Consider the following 15772-nt stretch of genomic DNA (forward strand, 5'->3'; position numbering starts at 1 on the left):
GAGCAACCTCCACCACCCCCCAGTGTGTGGGAGCAACCTCCACCACCCCCCCAGTGTGTGGGAGCAACCTCCACCCCCCCCCCCAGTGTGTGGGAGCAACCTCCACCCCCCAGTGTGTGGGAGCACACCTCCATCTCTAGTGTGTCAGAGCACACCGCCACCCCCCAGTGTGTGGGAGCAACCTCCACTCCCCAGTGGCTACATTTCACTAATCCTTTCCAGGTCTTACAGAAGTACTGCTATCCCTGTTCCCCAGAACAGCCATAATCTCCCAGCACTTCCTGCTTAGATAAACAAATGTCATAGAATCAAACTGATTTGGGATTCTCCATGTAGATGTTAAATTGTGGGCTTACTGTTGTTTTTAATGGGCAGGGGATTTCTACTTCATTCACAACTCTGTCAATTAGATAAACATGTCTGTAAATGTCATGCTAAAGAGGACAGTGACAAGAGATACCTGGCTAAGGAACTCAAGTTTCCTGTGTGGAGAAATTCCAGACCAAACTTGTTTGGTGATGGGCCACTGTGTGTAAAATTCCCAAAGTGTAAATAACCAAGTACAGACAGAGATAAGCAATGGGTGATGAGCGACAGTAAGTATTTGGTACTTTACCATCCAGCACCTATGTGTCCAGCCACGCAGAAACATTTTGCTTTGCTGACAGCCATAGACACAATCTCTCCATCATTTAAAGATACAATCAGTCTTGTGGCCAGCACTGTGAAAGGCCCATCCTTCCTTCTTTTCTTACTTACTCAATAAAAAAAATCAATAGAAAAAGAACATTTCAGTTGAAAAAAAAAAAAAAAACTCTCATGTGACATTTATTGTGTCATACTACATAGCTCTATCTCTGAAATTTAGGACTTAGTGTGAATGAGCTCACATAACACGTAAGAGTGGGCTGGACTATAGTGCACAAATGATATCAGCTTTGGGGACCATGGTGACAAGGTGGAGGAAGAAGGTGATGCTGTCAGTGGTTTTTTGAGAGGACAAGGCCTGGGGAAGGTGACTCAACACGTGTGAAACTGGAAGTGTAAGGACCGTTTGCACTGCCCGTGACCACAGCTCCTGGTCCCTGTCTTTGTGAGCTGGGGATGTCTGGGTTTCGGCTTATGATTTGTCACCATTCTGTCACAGTGAAGAATGACGGATCATGGGCCTCAATGAGGCACAGTACACAGGGCCATTTCCAGGTTTCCTACCCTTGGGCAAGCTTCTTCTCAGTCTTGTCTCTCTCATGTCCCTGTCAGTGGTGACTCCACTGGCCAGCCTTACAATCTATACTGTTAATTGCTGAGTTGCCTGGCTCCTTCAGATGGCCACCTGCACAGGACCCCCTTGCTACCTCCCTCTTGGACCTCCCCCACTGGCAACCATTATGTGGAAAGAAAAGCTGTGGGGCACTGTCCACAGAATGTTTTCTATACCCCCTTTGGCTATGGTTCTGACTCCAAAGCAGAGACAAAGTGAAGCACAGCTACTTCCCTACCTGAGAAGCTGCCCAGTCTTGGGGCCGTCATATCTCCTCCATCATGGATCTCCAGCGAGTCCCAGTTCTGTTCTGTGGCGAAGCTGATCACTTGAATCTACCGAGTCACAAAGCAGTTTTGATCAAACTCATCTAAACTCATGAGCTTTTCCTGACTAAGATAAACACATATAAAAATAACTTGGCTCAGTGGGTTACGCAATAGATGAAGAGGACAAGAAGATGGGAGGGGTCATATTGGAAGAGGGTGTCAACGGTGGTAGGACGGGCCAGTGGGCATATACATACATGAAAGAAAGGAACTAATCGATGACAGGACATGGGAAAATTTCTATAAATAACACCTCCCATAGCCCTTATTCTAAAAATCAGTTATTGAGCTGGAGAGATGGCTCAGTGGTTAAGAGCACTTACTGCTCTGCCAGAGGACTTGACCTTTGTTCCCAGCACCCATGACACAACCTTCTGCAACTCAAGCTCCTGAGATTTCAAGGCCCTCTTGTGGCCCGCTCAGGCATTGCACACACGCATCCTTCCCAATTAAAAATAATGAAAAATAAGGCCTTAAAAATAAGTAAATAAAAATGAATTAAAAAATCTTAATAAAAATAAATAAATAAACATACATTTTATTGAAAATACAGAAAATGATTAGAAACATTTTATAGCAACTCTCAGAATAGAAACAAAGAGAACCCGTGACAGGAGGGTGCAAGGGAGTAGAGTGGGGAAGAGGGGACCAGAGGGAGAGATGGGGAGGCTGCAGGAGGAGGGGATCAGAGGGTGGGGTGGGAGATTGCAGGAGGAGGGGACCAGAGGGTGGGGTGGGAGATTGCAGGAGGAGGGGACCAGAGGGAAGGGTGGGAGAGTGCAGGAGGAGGTCAGTGGAGCAAGGGGGTGAATGAGGGCAAAGTCTGTGTGAAAAAGCCAGAATAAAATTCATTATGCTGAATCCTAACTCAAGATAACTGAAAGCCAATAGATAAATAAATAATAATGTCTTTTAAATCTTTAAATAAATAAGGAGGAAAGAAGAGTAAGTGAAGAAGAAAAGGAGAGAAGAAAGATAGGGAGAGAGGGAGGGAGAGAGTGAGGAAGGAAAGAAGAGATGAGGGGAACGAGGAGAGGAAGAGGAGGAAATGGAAAGCTGGGGGATCCCAGCTGACCTGCCTCAGTGGCCCTGGTCTGAGGCCCTACCTGGATCCCTGAGCCCTCCGTTACTATGATCTTCCACACGCAGTTCAAGTTGTTGCCATATGGCTCAGGGTAGCCTGGGGACAGAATTGTTCCTCTCCTTTGAGTGAAATTGCCACTGCATGGAACTAAAAGACAGAGCCACATGTTAAGTAAACACTAAGCGAATTTATGGGAATTGATGTCTTGTTTTCCTTGGCTGTGATTAGGAAACTTTTCTTGCTATTTTAAGTGACATTTTTAGCCAAGGTAAAATTTAATCTCTTCTCTTCAAATGGGCAACAATATATAAAGATTGATAGCCATCATGTAACTGAGTTTTAAGTCTTAAGTAAATCTTTTTTGGGGGTTTTCTAAGATGGGACTGTCTACAAAAACGGTGTCTCTGAAGTGTGTTTTGTTTGGAGCTATTTTTCTACTTTAATGTAAGGGTGTGTGTGTGTAGAGCGTTCCCTTCCATCTGCAGACATGCAATTCCAAGTCACACTGATGAGTTTCAGAGCAATCCAGGGAGAAGAAGAGATGCTTAAAATGTACCAATAAATTCAAGGGATAATCACCCTTGCACTGAAAGTTCCTTTGAAAAATGTTGCAAATAACACCTAACAATGCCTCTGTTATCCCCAAGGCTTTTGCAATATTCATAATCAGCACAAATGCATTAAAAGGGCATCATACACATAATACCACAACCCACCATCCTAATGCTTTCCCCACAGAATGAAATTATACTTTTTATAACTTTAGAGTTGATGGCTGACTTAATGAGCATCAAGAAGGAATACATGTTTTGCACATATAAATCTCCTGTTTTAGGAAGCATTAATTTTAAGGTTGCTGCTATTGGGCTATTGACATAATTGATCTTCATAAAGATCACTTTGTGAAGACTGACAGCAGGTCTCTAACCCTGAGATGAGGTTATGATCCAGCCCCAGGTAATCATTTCATCTCATGGGCCCCACTTACCTACACAGCTTGGGATGGTGTCGTTCCACTGGGCCAAGGCATTTGGCACAGACTGGCAGCGGATGGCCGTGGAACCTTGTAGCAGGTAACCCGGGTTACACTCAAATCGAACTATGGAACCTGCAGAGAACTCGGAACCAATCCTCCTCCCATATCTGGGCTCTGGGACAGAGCTGCACTGCGTGTCACTGGTGCGTGGAACAGCTGGGGAAGAAGCAGATGCAGAGCCACTGTGTCAGAGTGGAGTGGATCAGGAGTGCACGCAGGGTAGATACTAGTGTCTATAAACCTTTTTGTAAGGAGTGACCCCAGGGGCACTTCTGTGTCCACATTTCCTCCCATGGTGTCCCTGGGCACCACCAAGGAGCACTCATTCAGATGGGAAGATGGGATCAAAGGAGAATTAGTGCCTGGGATGGCTCATTAGTATTCAAGCAGTTCAAATTAATTAAAACTTAGATGATTGTGCTGGCAATTAGAAGGCAATGACTACCACTTTTGCTCTTCCTCAGCAACGTCCGAGTCTGGTGGGACAAGTGCTCTATAAATGACTTGTTTAGATGTGGTCCTTGTGATAAATCACGCTGTTAAAGATAGGACCCACCACATGACCTATTGTTCCAGTTCTAGATATTTATCCTGAAGAGCTGAAGTTGAGGTCTACTAATAATATTGTAGCCAAGATATTAAACAAACTAAGTACTCAATCTAGTTTGTTTTCTAATGCTGTGATAAAAACACTCTGGCCAAAAGCAACTTGGGAATGAAAGGATTTATTTGGCTTATACCTCCTGATCATAGCCCGTAACTGAGGGGAGTCAGGGCAGGAACTCAAGTGGGAGCTTGAAGCAGAAACCATGAAGGCATACTGCTTGCTGGCTTGATTCCCACTTCACTCAGGCTCATGCTAAGGTAGCTTTCTCATACAGCCCAGGACCACCAGCCTAGGGACGGTGCCCATAGTAGGCTGGACCCTCCGGCATTAATTAATAATCAAGAGAGTGCCCTCACAGGCATGACTACAAGCTCATCTGACCTTGGCAATCCCTCAGTTGAGACTCTCCTGTCAGATGACTGTGGGCTGTTTCAAGCTGACAGTTAAAACTAAGACAGCGTCCCTCAGAAGATGACGGTATGAAAATGTGTGCTCCGTAAATTCATACAAGAGCATTTTATTAAACCTTACAAATGAAGGAGGTCTTGCTATTCACAATGGCCTAGATGCATCTGCAGGGCATTGTGTTGAGAGAGATGAGCTGGTCTTGGCAGGAAACAGATTGCCCTATTCCACTTACATGGAGGATCCAAGACAGTTGAACTCCCTGGAGCAGAGAGTTGGATGGTGGCTGCCAGAGATTGGTGAGGGGAAGCGGGGAATTGCTGGGCTTTTAATTGTGTGAATGAAGGGAGTTCTGTAGATCTGCTATAAAATGCTGGGAGTAGAGGTAACAATATTCAGGCTGTTAACTTGTCAGGAAAATATATCTTACGTCATCACAGTGGAAAAAGGTAACACTCTACAATTATAATACAGGCTCCATGAATTAGGATTTTTTCAGAATATTCTACCTGGAGTGCAGATGACCACCTGTTGGAAGAGCCTAAAGGCCCAAAGAAAGATTCTTCTCCCAGGAGAGAGTCTAGATTGTGTACAAGCACAAACTCCTAGCATGTGGTTCTTTACTGAGAGACATAACTCAGCTGTGGGCAAGTCACAGATGAAGACCTTCTTTCTATCCAGTTGAGGAAAAAGTATGAACAAACTTGTTTCCATTTCTCTATTCATTATGGTGTTTTCTTTTAATGAGGGTGAATACCAGGTTGGGGCCAGGCTTTATGGCCAGTAGCTCAGATGACACTAAGGAAAACAATAAGTTAACATGATCATCCTAAGCAAGAAAACCTTGTAAAGAAAGGGAAGGTCCACCCTGCAGCCAGGAATTCAACCAGCCACATAGACCAAGGAAAACTCACTACTAGTGGAGGGAAGAAAAAGCAATCAGGGCTCTGTGACTAGACAAAGAAGAAGTGAAAATCCAGGACCTTACTTTGTTTCTCAGTGTCTACCCTGAGGGACAAGGTCAGTTCTCTCTGACAGGGTTGGTGGAAAATGCTATTCATGTAAGTCAGCCACTCAGTACAGAGAGATGGATAGTTCTGAAAGCTATCATCAAATGCTATCACTGTGTGCTTTGGAAAGGAATTAGGGGTTAGATTAAGGCACAAGGAACAACCTGAAGTAGAACATTCCAGTGGGAATGAACAACCACCATGAGGAAGAATAGCCATAGAGTCAGTGGCTTGATGCTGAGAGGCAGGGTACCTCTTCTCCTAATGACCAGGAGCTACATCCCAGACAGTTGTGTGTTTGTGCTGTGACAGACAGACAGCATAGATAGTACCATGGGAGCCATAGCAAGATCAATGGCCCCATGTAATGAGTAGGGGCTCTTCTCTACACTGGTGTTTCTTCTACTCTGACCTTTCTATCTCTTACATGAAAATGAAGACATGCAAGGATGTAGTGGCCCTGCGAGAAGCACTCTTAGAGCAGTTGCCCTGACCCAGCCCTACACAGCCAAGTCTCATCACCTGCCATCCTTGCTCACCCTGCTGAGATTCTCCTGGGTTCCCATGATACAAGGATTTTCTTGCAACAAGAAGTAAATGCCTAGGTCTATGAGATGTTGAGTGGCTTCTGGTCCTTGGGTGGTGGATATAGACAAGGACTCTACAGTTGTCAATTTTCAAGTTAACTATAAAAATGAGTGGTACTGTATGCATATGTGATTAGGAAGGACTTTCATGGAGGTGGAGGTTTGGAAAGCAAAGAGAAGACAGAAAAAGTGTGAGACAGTGATGTTACTCAGTAGACCATGGTAAGATCTAAAGGGTTAGAGTCTGCTGTGAAACCTTCCTTCCCGTTAGGACCTCCTGTTCCTGCTCATCCAAGCCTTCAGGCAGAATGTGGGGGTTCTTTTCTCTCATCTCTATTCTTTGTCTCTTAGATGATATTTGAACCATGATGAAATAAATTTGAAAGTAGCCAAGAGAGAAGTGAGAGCAAAATAGGGTCAGTTGAAAGGCAGGCGAGGGACATGGAAACGCCTCCCACCACCCCACTGTATTGAGCTAAAGATGGAATGCTCCTCTATGGGGGTCTTACAGAGCCAAGAGTGGACAGTCATTTGGATATGTGCACATAACACTATCTGGGGAAAGAGGAAGCAAAACAAAACAAAAAACTCATGGGGAATTACTAGGAGAGCATGAGAGATCCATCAATCAGCCTTTGCCATCACCAAAGAAAGAGGCATGTGTATAGTCTCCCACAGCAGAAGGTGAACAACACACACACACACACACACACACACACACACAAATAAACTTCAGGGCAAGTGGCGAAGTTTCTTATCTCCTTTAGTGACCAAGGGACATTCTTTCTTTGCTGGTGCTTGAGGATTCTGACCTGACAAGCTGGTTCCAGTTAGGAAATTAGTAAACATCGGTGAATTACACACATAGTTTTATCATAAATGTTCTTGGTAAAAACATAACAACAATAAAACACTACTGCTGTGGGATGTATGGCAAATGTGTTGCTGGTTAATCAATAAAACATTGATTGGCCGTTGGCTAGGCAGGAAGTATAGGCGGGGCAAGGAGGAGAATAAAGCTGGGAAGTGGAAGGCTGAGTCGGAGAGACACTGCCAGCCGCCATGATGACAAACAGCATGGGAAGATACCGGTAAGCCACGAGCCATGTGGCAAGGTATAGATTAATGGAAATGGATTAATTTAAGCTGTAAGAACAGTTAGCAAGAAGCCTGCCACGGCCATACAGTTTGTAACCAATATAAGTCTCTGTGTTTACTTGGTCGGGTCTGAGGCTGTGGGACTGGCAGGTGAAAGAGTTTTGTCCTGACTGTGGGCCAGGCAGGAAAACTCTAGCTACACACTACATTTTGTAAGCTCTTGATGCAAAATGTGACTTCCTTAGAAATGCAAAATCAACTATACTTTACACTGATAGTGTTTCAGAGAAGCCAGCAAAGGAACAACAACAGTGTGTGGCTTCAGGGTTTCCTGCAAGGAGACTCTTGGTTTCCATTGTTCCCACCCAAGCTCGGAGGAACCATACTCCTGCTTCTAGCTCTGATTGTTTTTCAGCAGTTTTGTTTGTTTGTTTTTCAATGAACTGTGTTAACATCTGTAAAGAGCCTAAGACTTGATAGTAAGTTGGCTATGGCAGGACACTGTCTGGATGAGGCTGGGATAGCTTGCTGTTTTGGCATGGCTAGGGTCAGGGTGCTGTCAAGATATTATTGCTGAGGAAGAATGTTTTTTTCCTGTGTGGTTGTAAAAGGCTGTGTGTTGTTTTAGTTGTGACTGGGGTCTAGAGGTGGTCACTTGAGGTTAGCTGGTGACCCAGAGCTATGACTCAAAGAGACACAGCTTAGGTCAACTGCCATTTTCCAGTTGGGTGCCCTGGAGAGCCTGAGAAACATGCTTCTTCTCTCTCAAAAGCAGATAGTGGATTCTGCCAGCTTCCTGACTTAGGTGAGAGTGGGTTATCTGGAGATGGCTGAAAGAGGTCTTGAAATGCACGTTGAAATGGCCAGGCATGAATGGAAGACAATATAAAACAGTATACTGGGGACTGGAGAGTTGGCTCTGCAGTTAAGAGCAATGGCTACTTTTCCAGAGGATATGGGTTTGATTCCCAGGACCCACACGGCAGCTCAAACTGTCTGTAACTCTAGTCCCAGGGGATCCAATGCCCTCCTCTGGCTTCTAAGGGCACTGCACACAGTGGTGTGTAGACATACAGGCATGCAAAACACCCATACACATAAAAAAAAAAAGGTGCAAAAACAAAAACAAACAGACAAACAAAAACCAAACAGCATACTGGTGAGAATCTCAGCCACCAGCTTTAACATGGACATGATCAGTCACATGCAGCAGCCAATAGATACATGAGGAGAGGGGCGTTTCCCTCCATGCTACAGTTAAGTCCTTTATCAAATTTCATTTCTGTTGCTGTGATACAGGCACCTTGATCAAGAGTGACATAGGGAGGAAAGGCTGTACTGAGTTTACATTCCAGGTTACTGAAGGGAAGCAGGAGAGGCAAGAACGTGGGACAGCCGGTCACACCACACCCACCGTCAAGGGCAGAGGGAAAGGAATGCACCCATGCTGCCTGCTTGCTAGCTAGCTTTCTTCACTTTTACACACTTCAGGACCCTCTGCCTCAGGACTGGCTAACTCCAGTGGGCTGCTCAGACTCTCTTCATAATGGTCTGTCTGCCTGCTAACAGGGGTCAAGGCTCCTATAACCTCCGACCACAGAGTCACTGAGCAATCCAAAGCTTTAATAACTTAGGGAGGAGTGAAGCTGCCCAGCTGTCACTGGTGCAGGAAAGCGCAACCCAGAACATCTGGATACAATAGAGTTCAAATAACGGCTAGCATCGATGTAACTATCTTTTCAGAAACCAGTGCTTGATTGAACTCCCCCTCTGGGCTGAAGATTTTCTTCTTGCCTTTGAGTAGTTTATAAACTGGGTTCACAAGCCTCTCTTTCTTTATCTCCCATAGATTTAGCTTTGATAAAAGACTTATGTTTGCATAAACTCCCTAGCGGAGAGCAGGGAAAGGTGGAGTACTGGGTTTTATAAGACATTAAATATGTGAGATTTATTATTATACAAGGAAAACGGATTCCTTCTATAAATGTTCGCTCTCTAGCTTCCTGTAGCTTTACATATTTTTAATGATGATGCATGACTTTATACACAGAAACAATTTTTTCAGGACTGGGAGACAGCTCAGCCAGTAAAGTTCTTGCCACACAAACACGAGGAGCTGAGCTCAGAGCCCTATGTAAGTTAAAAGGAAGGGGTCAGAGGTTGCACCTGCAATGTTAGGGATAGGTTTGTGGGGACAGGTGGATCCCCGGAGTTTGCCACACAGTTGGTCTGAATAAGTTGGTAAGATTTACGTTTAGAGTCAGACCTTGTTACAAAAAACAAGGAGGAGATTGAAGAAGACATCTATACCAACCTCTTGCCTCTCTTCATATGTACACACATGCATGCACACACATGGACATGCACTTACACAAACACATAAACCACAAACCCAGACTCCACTACACAGACACACACCCACAGAAATTATTTAATTCTTTTTCAAAATATGCCACTTGAGTGTGAACTTGAGGGTAACCCAGGCCTGGGGTCATTTCCTGCTTATCTGATCCATGATCTAATCTTTGTCAAAAGCCAGAGAAAACAGTGTATGAAGGCATATAGTGTCAGTAACTTGAATTCATTTCCTAGTGTTAATGTGAATTTTCTCTGGAGGAAAAAAATATTTAAAACAATTAGCCTGTTTTTGTCACAGAAGAAATGTGAATTCTGGATCGTGTATCATTCCAAACTTATTTGAAAAAAATTTTAGTTAGCTTGCCTAAATTAGTCATTCTGTAGCAAAGTCAATTAAAAATATACTGGTCATTTACGTTTAACAAAAGCTACACCTTTGAAACAATGTAACTACTTTTAATTCCCTAACATCCTTGTTGAAACAACTGCCAGGTAAGGGTTGGAAACAGTCCCAGTGTGTGCTGCCAACCGCTTCCCAAGCCTCTGCCCAAGACCGGGTATATGATTTTGATAATGAAAGCTGAAGCTTTTTATAGTGCAATATTTTGAGCACATTACTGTTGCTCTGTGAGATTTTGAGAACTGAAACACGTGGTCTGATTATTATCCTCAGTGGTTTTCTGAAAAGCATAATTTTTCTGAGATAATTTCTGGAGAATTCCATATCAAGGGAAAGGCCCCCTGGGATACGCGATTTTCCAGGAACTGTAAGGAAAATGTTTAAGGGTAGATGGTGATCTTCTGGCTGGATGAAACTAGACAGAGAAAAATTAAGAACTGCCAGATTGTTCCATTTTTTAGTTGTTTTGAGTAGATCTTGCTTTACACCCTGGCAGTTCACACTCTTTCTGCCTCAGCCTCAGGTGCCCGGATGTGAAGTGAGGGTTCCAGGCCTGGAGAAAGGGTGCTTTCAGGTTTGCACTGAGCAGAGCCCAGGAGTGGAACCAAGAAGGAGCCCTTCGCTGTGCCGGGGCAATTCTGGCTCCTCTGCTCTGTGCCTTCAAGTTTGTGTGGTGACTATTCAGATCAATGAGAGTGTAACACCTTTTCACTCTGGGGAACTTTTAAACAACCTCAGATTTACTTAAATAAGCTCCAAATCAAACAAACAAACAAACAAAAACACATATAAAGGGGTGGAACATAGTTAATTTTACAGAATGCTGTTCATCCAGAGGAACAGGCAGGAAAGTGCTTTGTTTGGCTTTGTTAAATTATAATTTCTGTACCCTTCAGAACAAATATACTTCTTTTAAACATATGTTTAACTGTATTTCAATATACATAGATCTAAATTATTATGGAATGATTTACATAGTTAGATAAAATACTGTATTTTATGTCATTTTGTAAGATCTGAGGAGCCATACGTAAGTAGTTTAATCAATCATTGTATTGTTTTTTTTAAATAATGAGAGAAAGTAAGATAGTATGTCTTTGAAGGTAGAAGTACAATTTAATGTGCCAAAATGAAACCTAGTTATTCTTATTAAGTGATTTTACCTCACATATATAAATGTCCTCAATTCTTTAAAAATCACAAGAATGAAATTTGTTGATTTTTCCTCAGTTTGAAACCCAGGGAGCCCACTCCCCTTGGCCCACAAAGTGCATGATGCCCCAGGAGCCCCTCACCTTGGTAGACGAAGTGGAACCCCCGCGCAGATGCTCCACTCTTGGCGCTGAATCGCAGCAGAATCTGATTGGAAGTAGCCAGTGGCAGTGTTTCACCTGGAAAGTCAAGCAGAAGCAAGGCTATCCGATCTGGCAGTCACACTGGGCTGTGTTGACGGCACTCTCAGAGAAGCGTGGACTTGAGAGTCCACAATAAATGCTTCAAATTAAATAGAGCAACACTTGATTTAGGGGTTGAAGACCCAAGCACCTTGCTTTTATGAACATTTTTAAAGCCTGTTCTTGCTTTGTGGAGTCTAGTAAACTGGACTGCAGTCGTGATGGAAGGCTATCTGTGAAGGACAGGGAGCAGGCCTGTGGCTGACCACACAGGGGTTTTAAGTACCAACAGTCACGTGAGGGGCTGAATTTACCATTATCTGCTAGAATGACTTTTAGTGGGAGAAAATTTGTTTATTCCAACACCATTTTAGACTTCAGAAACAAGTGTTTAACCTTTAAAGCAGGCAGCAGATATAGCACCTTGGGAAGCATCTCCCAAGAGTTTATAAGGATCACAAGACCCCCGACCCCCAAACTACTAGATGAGAATCTGTCACTTGAGGCATTTGTAAGCACAGCATGATATGGCCTTGTTAGAATGCCACAAAGCTGAATTATGAAGATTTTGGTGAATCAGGAAATAGAGAGAAACCAAAAACAAACAAACTTTAACTTTGATGGATTAACACCCATGTTACACACAATTAGCATTTTGGGAGTAAAGTAAAAGTTTGCCCAATTCATATAATCAATGCTAAAAAATGAATGATTGAAAATACCAGTAAGGGTTTATCTACAGATGAGGGCTGGTAACTGTGCTGAGCTGGCCCAGAAGAATATGAGTGTCTGAGAATCTATGGGGGCTGGTGTGAAGGGCCAACAAGGAACCACAAAGTCCTTGGATGTTTACTACATGTATAACATATATGCTTGGAATTAAAGGAGAAAATTATAGATTTAACCCCATGAGGAAGGGGAAAAGATACACAAAACAGAAAACAAAATTTATCATTTTTCTTCCTTTTCCTGAAACATACCATTTTTGAGATGAATGTAATTCTTCCCACAATCTTAGTGAGTAAAATAATGAAGACTTCTGAAATCTATAGACTTGTAGACTCAAAGGTGGTTAAATTTCCTGTTCATCATAATGGGTGGGGGACAGGAGTTTAAAACAATCACTATAGCTGTACAGTGGAACTCAGTGCAAAACAGTTTGAAATTTTACCTGAATGGGACCCAGAGAGAGAGCTGAGCAGCCTGGCCTGTGGGTGGGTTCCATCAAACAGCTCGGCCAAGTCATTCAGCGCAGTCTGGAAGTAGGCAAACTGTCCAAACACCACTAGCAAAAGAGAGGAGGGTGGGACATAGTCTTATTAGGAGCAAAGGAGAGCCTGTTCAAACACATTCATTGTCCCCCTAGAGGATTGTTATTTCAGGAGTCTTATAAAAATAAGCACAAATGGGGGCTGGAGAGATGGCTCAGTGGTTAAGAACACTAGTTCTTGCACAGGACAGGGGTTTGATTCTCAGTACCCACATGGTGACCCACCTGTCTATAACTCCAGTTCCAGGGACTCTTATGCCCTCTCCTGGCCTCTGCAGGCACTGCATACATGTGGTACACAGTCATATCTATAGGCACACCCTCATACACATAAAATAAAATAAATTTTAACAAGCAAAAACAATCCTACAAACGTATTTTCTGTTTTCTTAGTTTTTAGTGATTAAAACTGTTTTATTTAACTTCTTATTCTTTTGATACAGGAGAGGAATTATTATTTTATGAATAATTTGAATATTGAGTAAAGCACTTTTAATAAATACAGTATTAAGATAATATAAAATATTGATGAAAGCATACTGTTTTTTATCATTTATTAGATATATTTTGTTCCATAAAAAATATCTAGGTAGGGTCCAAGCACCATGATATTTTGATAAGGAATTAGAAATGTATTAGAATCCTTTGTTCACATTAGCACACGGCCAAATGAATGAGTACTTGATTTAGAACCCTGTTTCATGCACTTCTTTGGATTATTCCATACATTTTCTTTTAGTTTTATACTCACAGGATATCCTATCTTCAAGTAAAACACAGCAACATTGGTTGCAATTCAAATTATATCAGTGTTTATATATTAAAATTGACTAAATAAAGGAGCTTCACAATATTTTGAAAAACTAGTCATTGGTTTAGTATTGACATATAAGCCCCAAACAAATTATTCTTTATTTGTTTATGTGCAAACAAAGTTCCTGCTAAATAATAATGAACAAGGTATTAAAATATGATAGTGTTTTTGTTTTTGTTTTTTCTGACAGGGTTTCTCTGTGTAGCTTTGGCTGTCCTAGAACTCACTCTAGACCAGGCTGGCCTTGAACTCAGAGATCTGCCTGCCTCTGCCTCCCCATGCGGGGGGAATAAGGGTGTGTGCTACCACTGTCTGCAAAATATGCTAGTTTTAAGGGTAAAAATTCTAGTAGAATAAAATTCATGTTTTAGTAAGCATAATGGGGGCAGTCTATTATGAGGGCATGCTTGAAGAGGCAGACACATGTGGTACTGTTCAAGACAGGACACATATACACACACACTGAAGCTTGCATTTTGATATTTTTAAACTTCTAAAGAGCAGCAAAAGCAGGCCTGAGGGCTAAGCAGGTTCTCTCAGTCGATGAGGCTCCCTGAGGACTTCATGGTTCAAAGGTTACAGCAGGGGCAACATCTTAGTTCACCCCTGTACATCACCCTACCCCCACTCCCACCCTTACCCACTCCCTAATGAACTGAATCCTGTTATGTTAGGTCTGAAAGCTTGAGTTTCTTGATTATGAAAACAGTGAGTCACGCACACTTGATTCCTATTTTCCATCAAGAATACTTTGGTAACATGAACTTGATGCTGGAAATTACCAGAATAATAAAGAACTCACTAACACAGTTTTTACCTGTCTCACTCAACAGGGCAGCAGGCTCTGTAACAAACACAGAGGCAGACAGAGCCTGTGGTATCAGCAGGATTGGGGCAATCAAGTCATCTACGGAAGGCCATGGCATCTTCCCTGACCAGCATTCCTAAGCCATGATCTCTCTGCCCAGGTGAGCAAATGGGCCCGACTCATCTGCTGAATGAAGGAAACCTCAGAGATACCCACCTCAGCGATGCCTCTGGGAGAGGATTAATATAGTGTTTCAACAGCAGGCTTTAAGTCCATGTGTCTGGGTGTGAAAGTGGGATATATGGAAACTCTCCTAGCATACAGACGCATTGTGAAGATGGCTGTGTCGTTAGTAGTCTAGAAGTGGGGAGCAGCTGTGAAGTCCCCAGGCAGCTGCAGCTTCAGGGCCTGGGACAATGGGAGCTGAACACGTGCACTTTGCTCAGCAGGGAGACAGGAGTGGAAGAAGCGTTCACCCAGTTCTGGATCAGGCTTAGGTTATATGAAGGGAGCTTCCAGATCCCAAACTCGGGATCTACAATGGCCTATTTTTTTTTCTTTTAAGATTTATTTTTATTTCTGAAATATGTATCTGGGTATGGGTATATGCATATGAGTGAAGGTGCTTGGGGAGGCCAGAGATGTAAGATCGCCTCAGACTGGAGTGGGCTCAAATACATATCCTCACACATAGATCCACAGATACATATAATTTAAAATAATAGAAAATCTGTTAAAATATTTTATCTCAAGTACATTCTCACATTAAAACTTATATGCTCCATGTCTGAGTATACGACTGTTGATTTAATGTAAAGGAAAATTGTGGCTTATGGATTTTGTTTCTTTCTTTTTCTCTCTCTGTATTTTTTTTTTTTTTGGTTGACCATTGAGGAAAATGGAAATACCTTGTAGGACTGTAAAAGCTACTGTCTGGCTTTCTCCAGTGAAGAACCACACACGATCTATCGACCTCACTGGACAGAAGCCAGAGTGGACATTGCATAAAATGTATGGTGAGTGCAAGGCAACCAGGACTTCTCTGCCTCTGCCTCTCACAGTCTCAAGGATGATGACTCCGCCAGCCAGCTGAGCAGAGCATGACTCATGCTCTCGACCTGCATGTGCCTCTGTTTTCTGCCTGACATTTACAAACAACTGACTTCAAAGCCATTTCTGGGCACAGCATGGAATGGGGCCACATTACTGGTTGAGAAGCAACAGCCTCCTAGAGGGAAACATGAACGCACAACACTCCGTTGGTAGAAGAGCATCAGGGGGCACTGTGTGGGGTGGGTTTAGAAAATCTGT

At 43.0% G+C, this 15772-nt stretch overlaps 1 protein-coding gene across 1 annotated transcript in view; it reads right to left on the reverse strand.

Moving 5' to 3' along the window:
- The window catches only part of Csmd1 (CUB and Sushi multiple domains 1), a 1274530-nt gene that overhangs the window by 164462 nt on the left and 1094296 nt on the right, over nt 1-15772 (reverse strand). Inside the window, 5 exon segments of the mRNA XM_059244994.1 lie at nt 1500-1596; nt 2697-2821; nt 3663-3866; nt 11471-11566; nt 12741-12854. Of these exon segments, the coding sequence (XP_059100977.1) occupies nt 1500-1596; nt 2697-2821; nt 3663-3866; nt 11471-11566; nt 12741-12854 (636 nt within the window).

Source organism: Peromyscus eremicus, chromosome 17 (assembly GCF_949786415.1).
Source record: "Peromyscus eremicus chromosome 17, PerEre_H2_v1, whole genome shotgun sequence".
NCBI lineage: Eukaryota > Metazoa > Chordata > Mammalia > Rodentia > Cricetidae > Peromyscus > Peromyscus eremicus.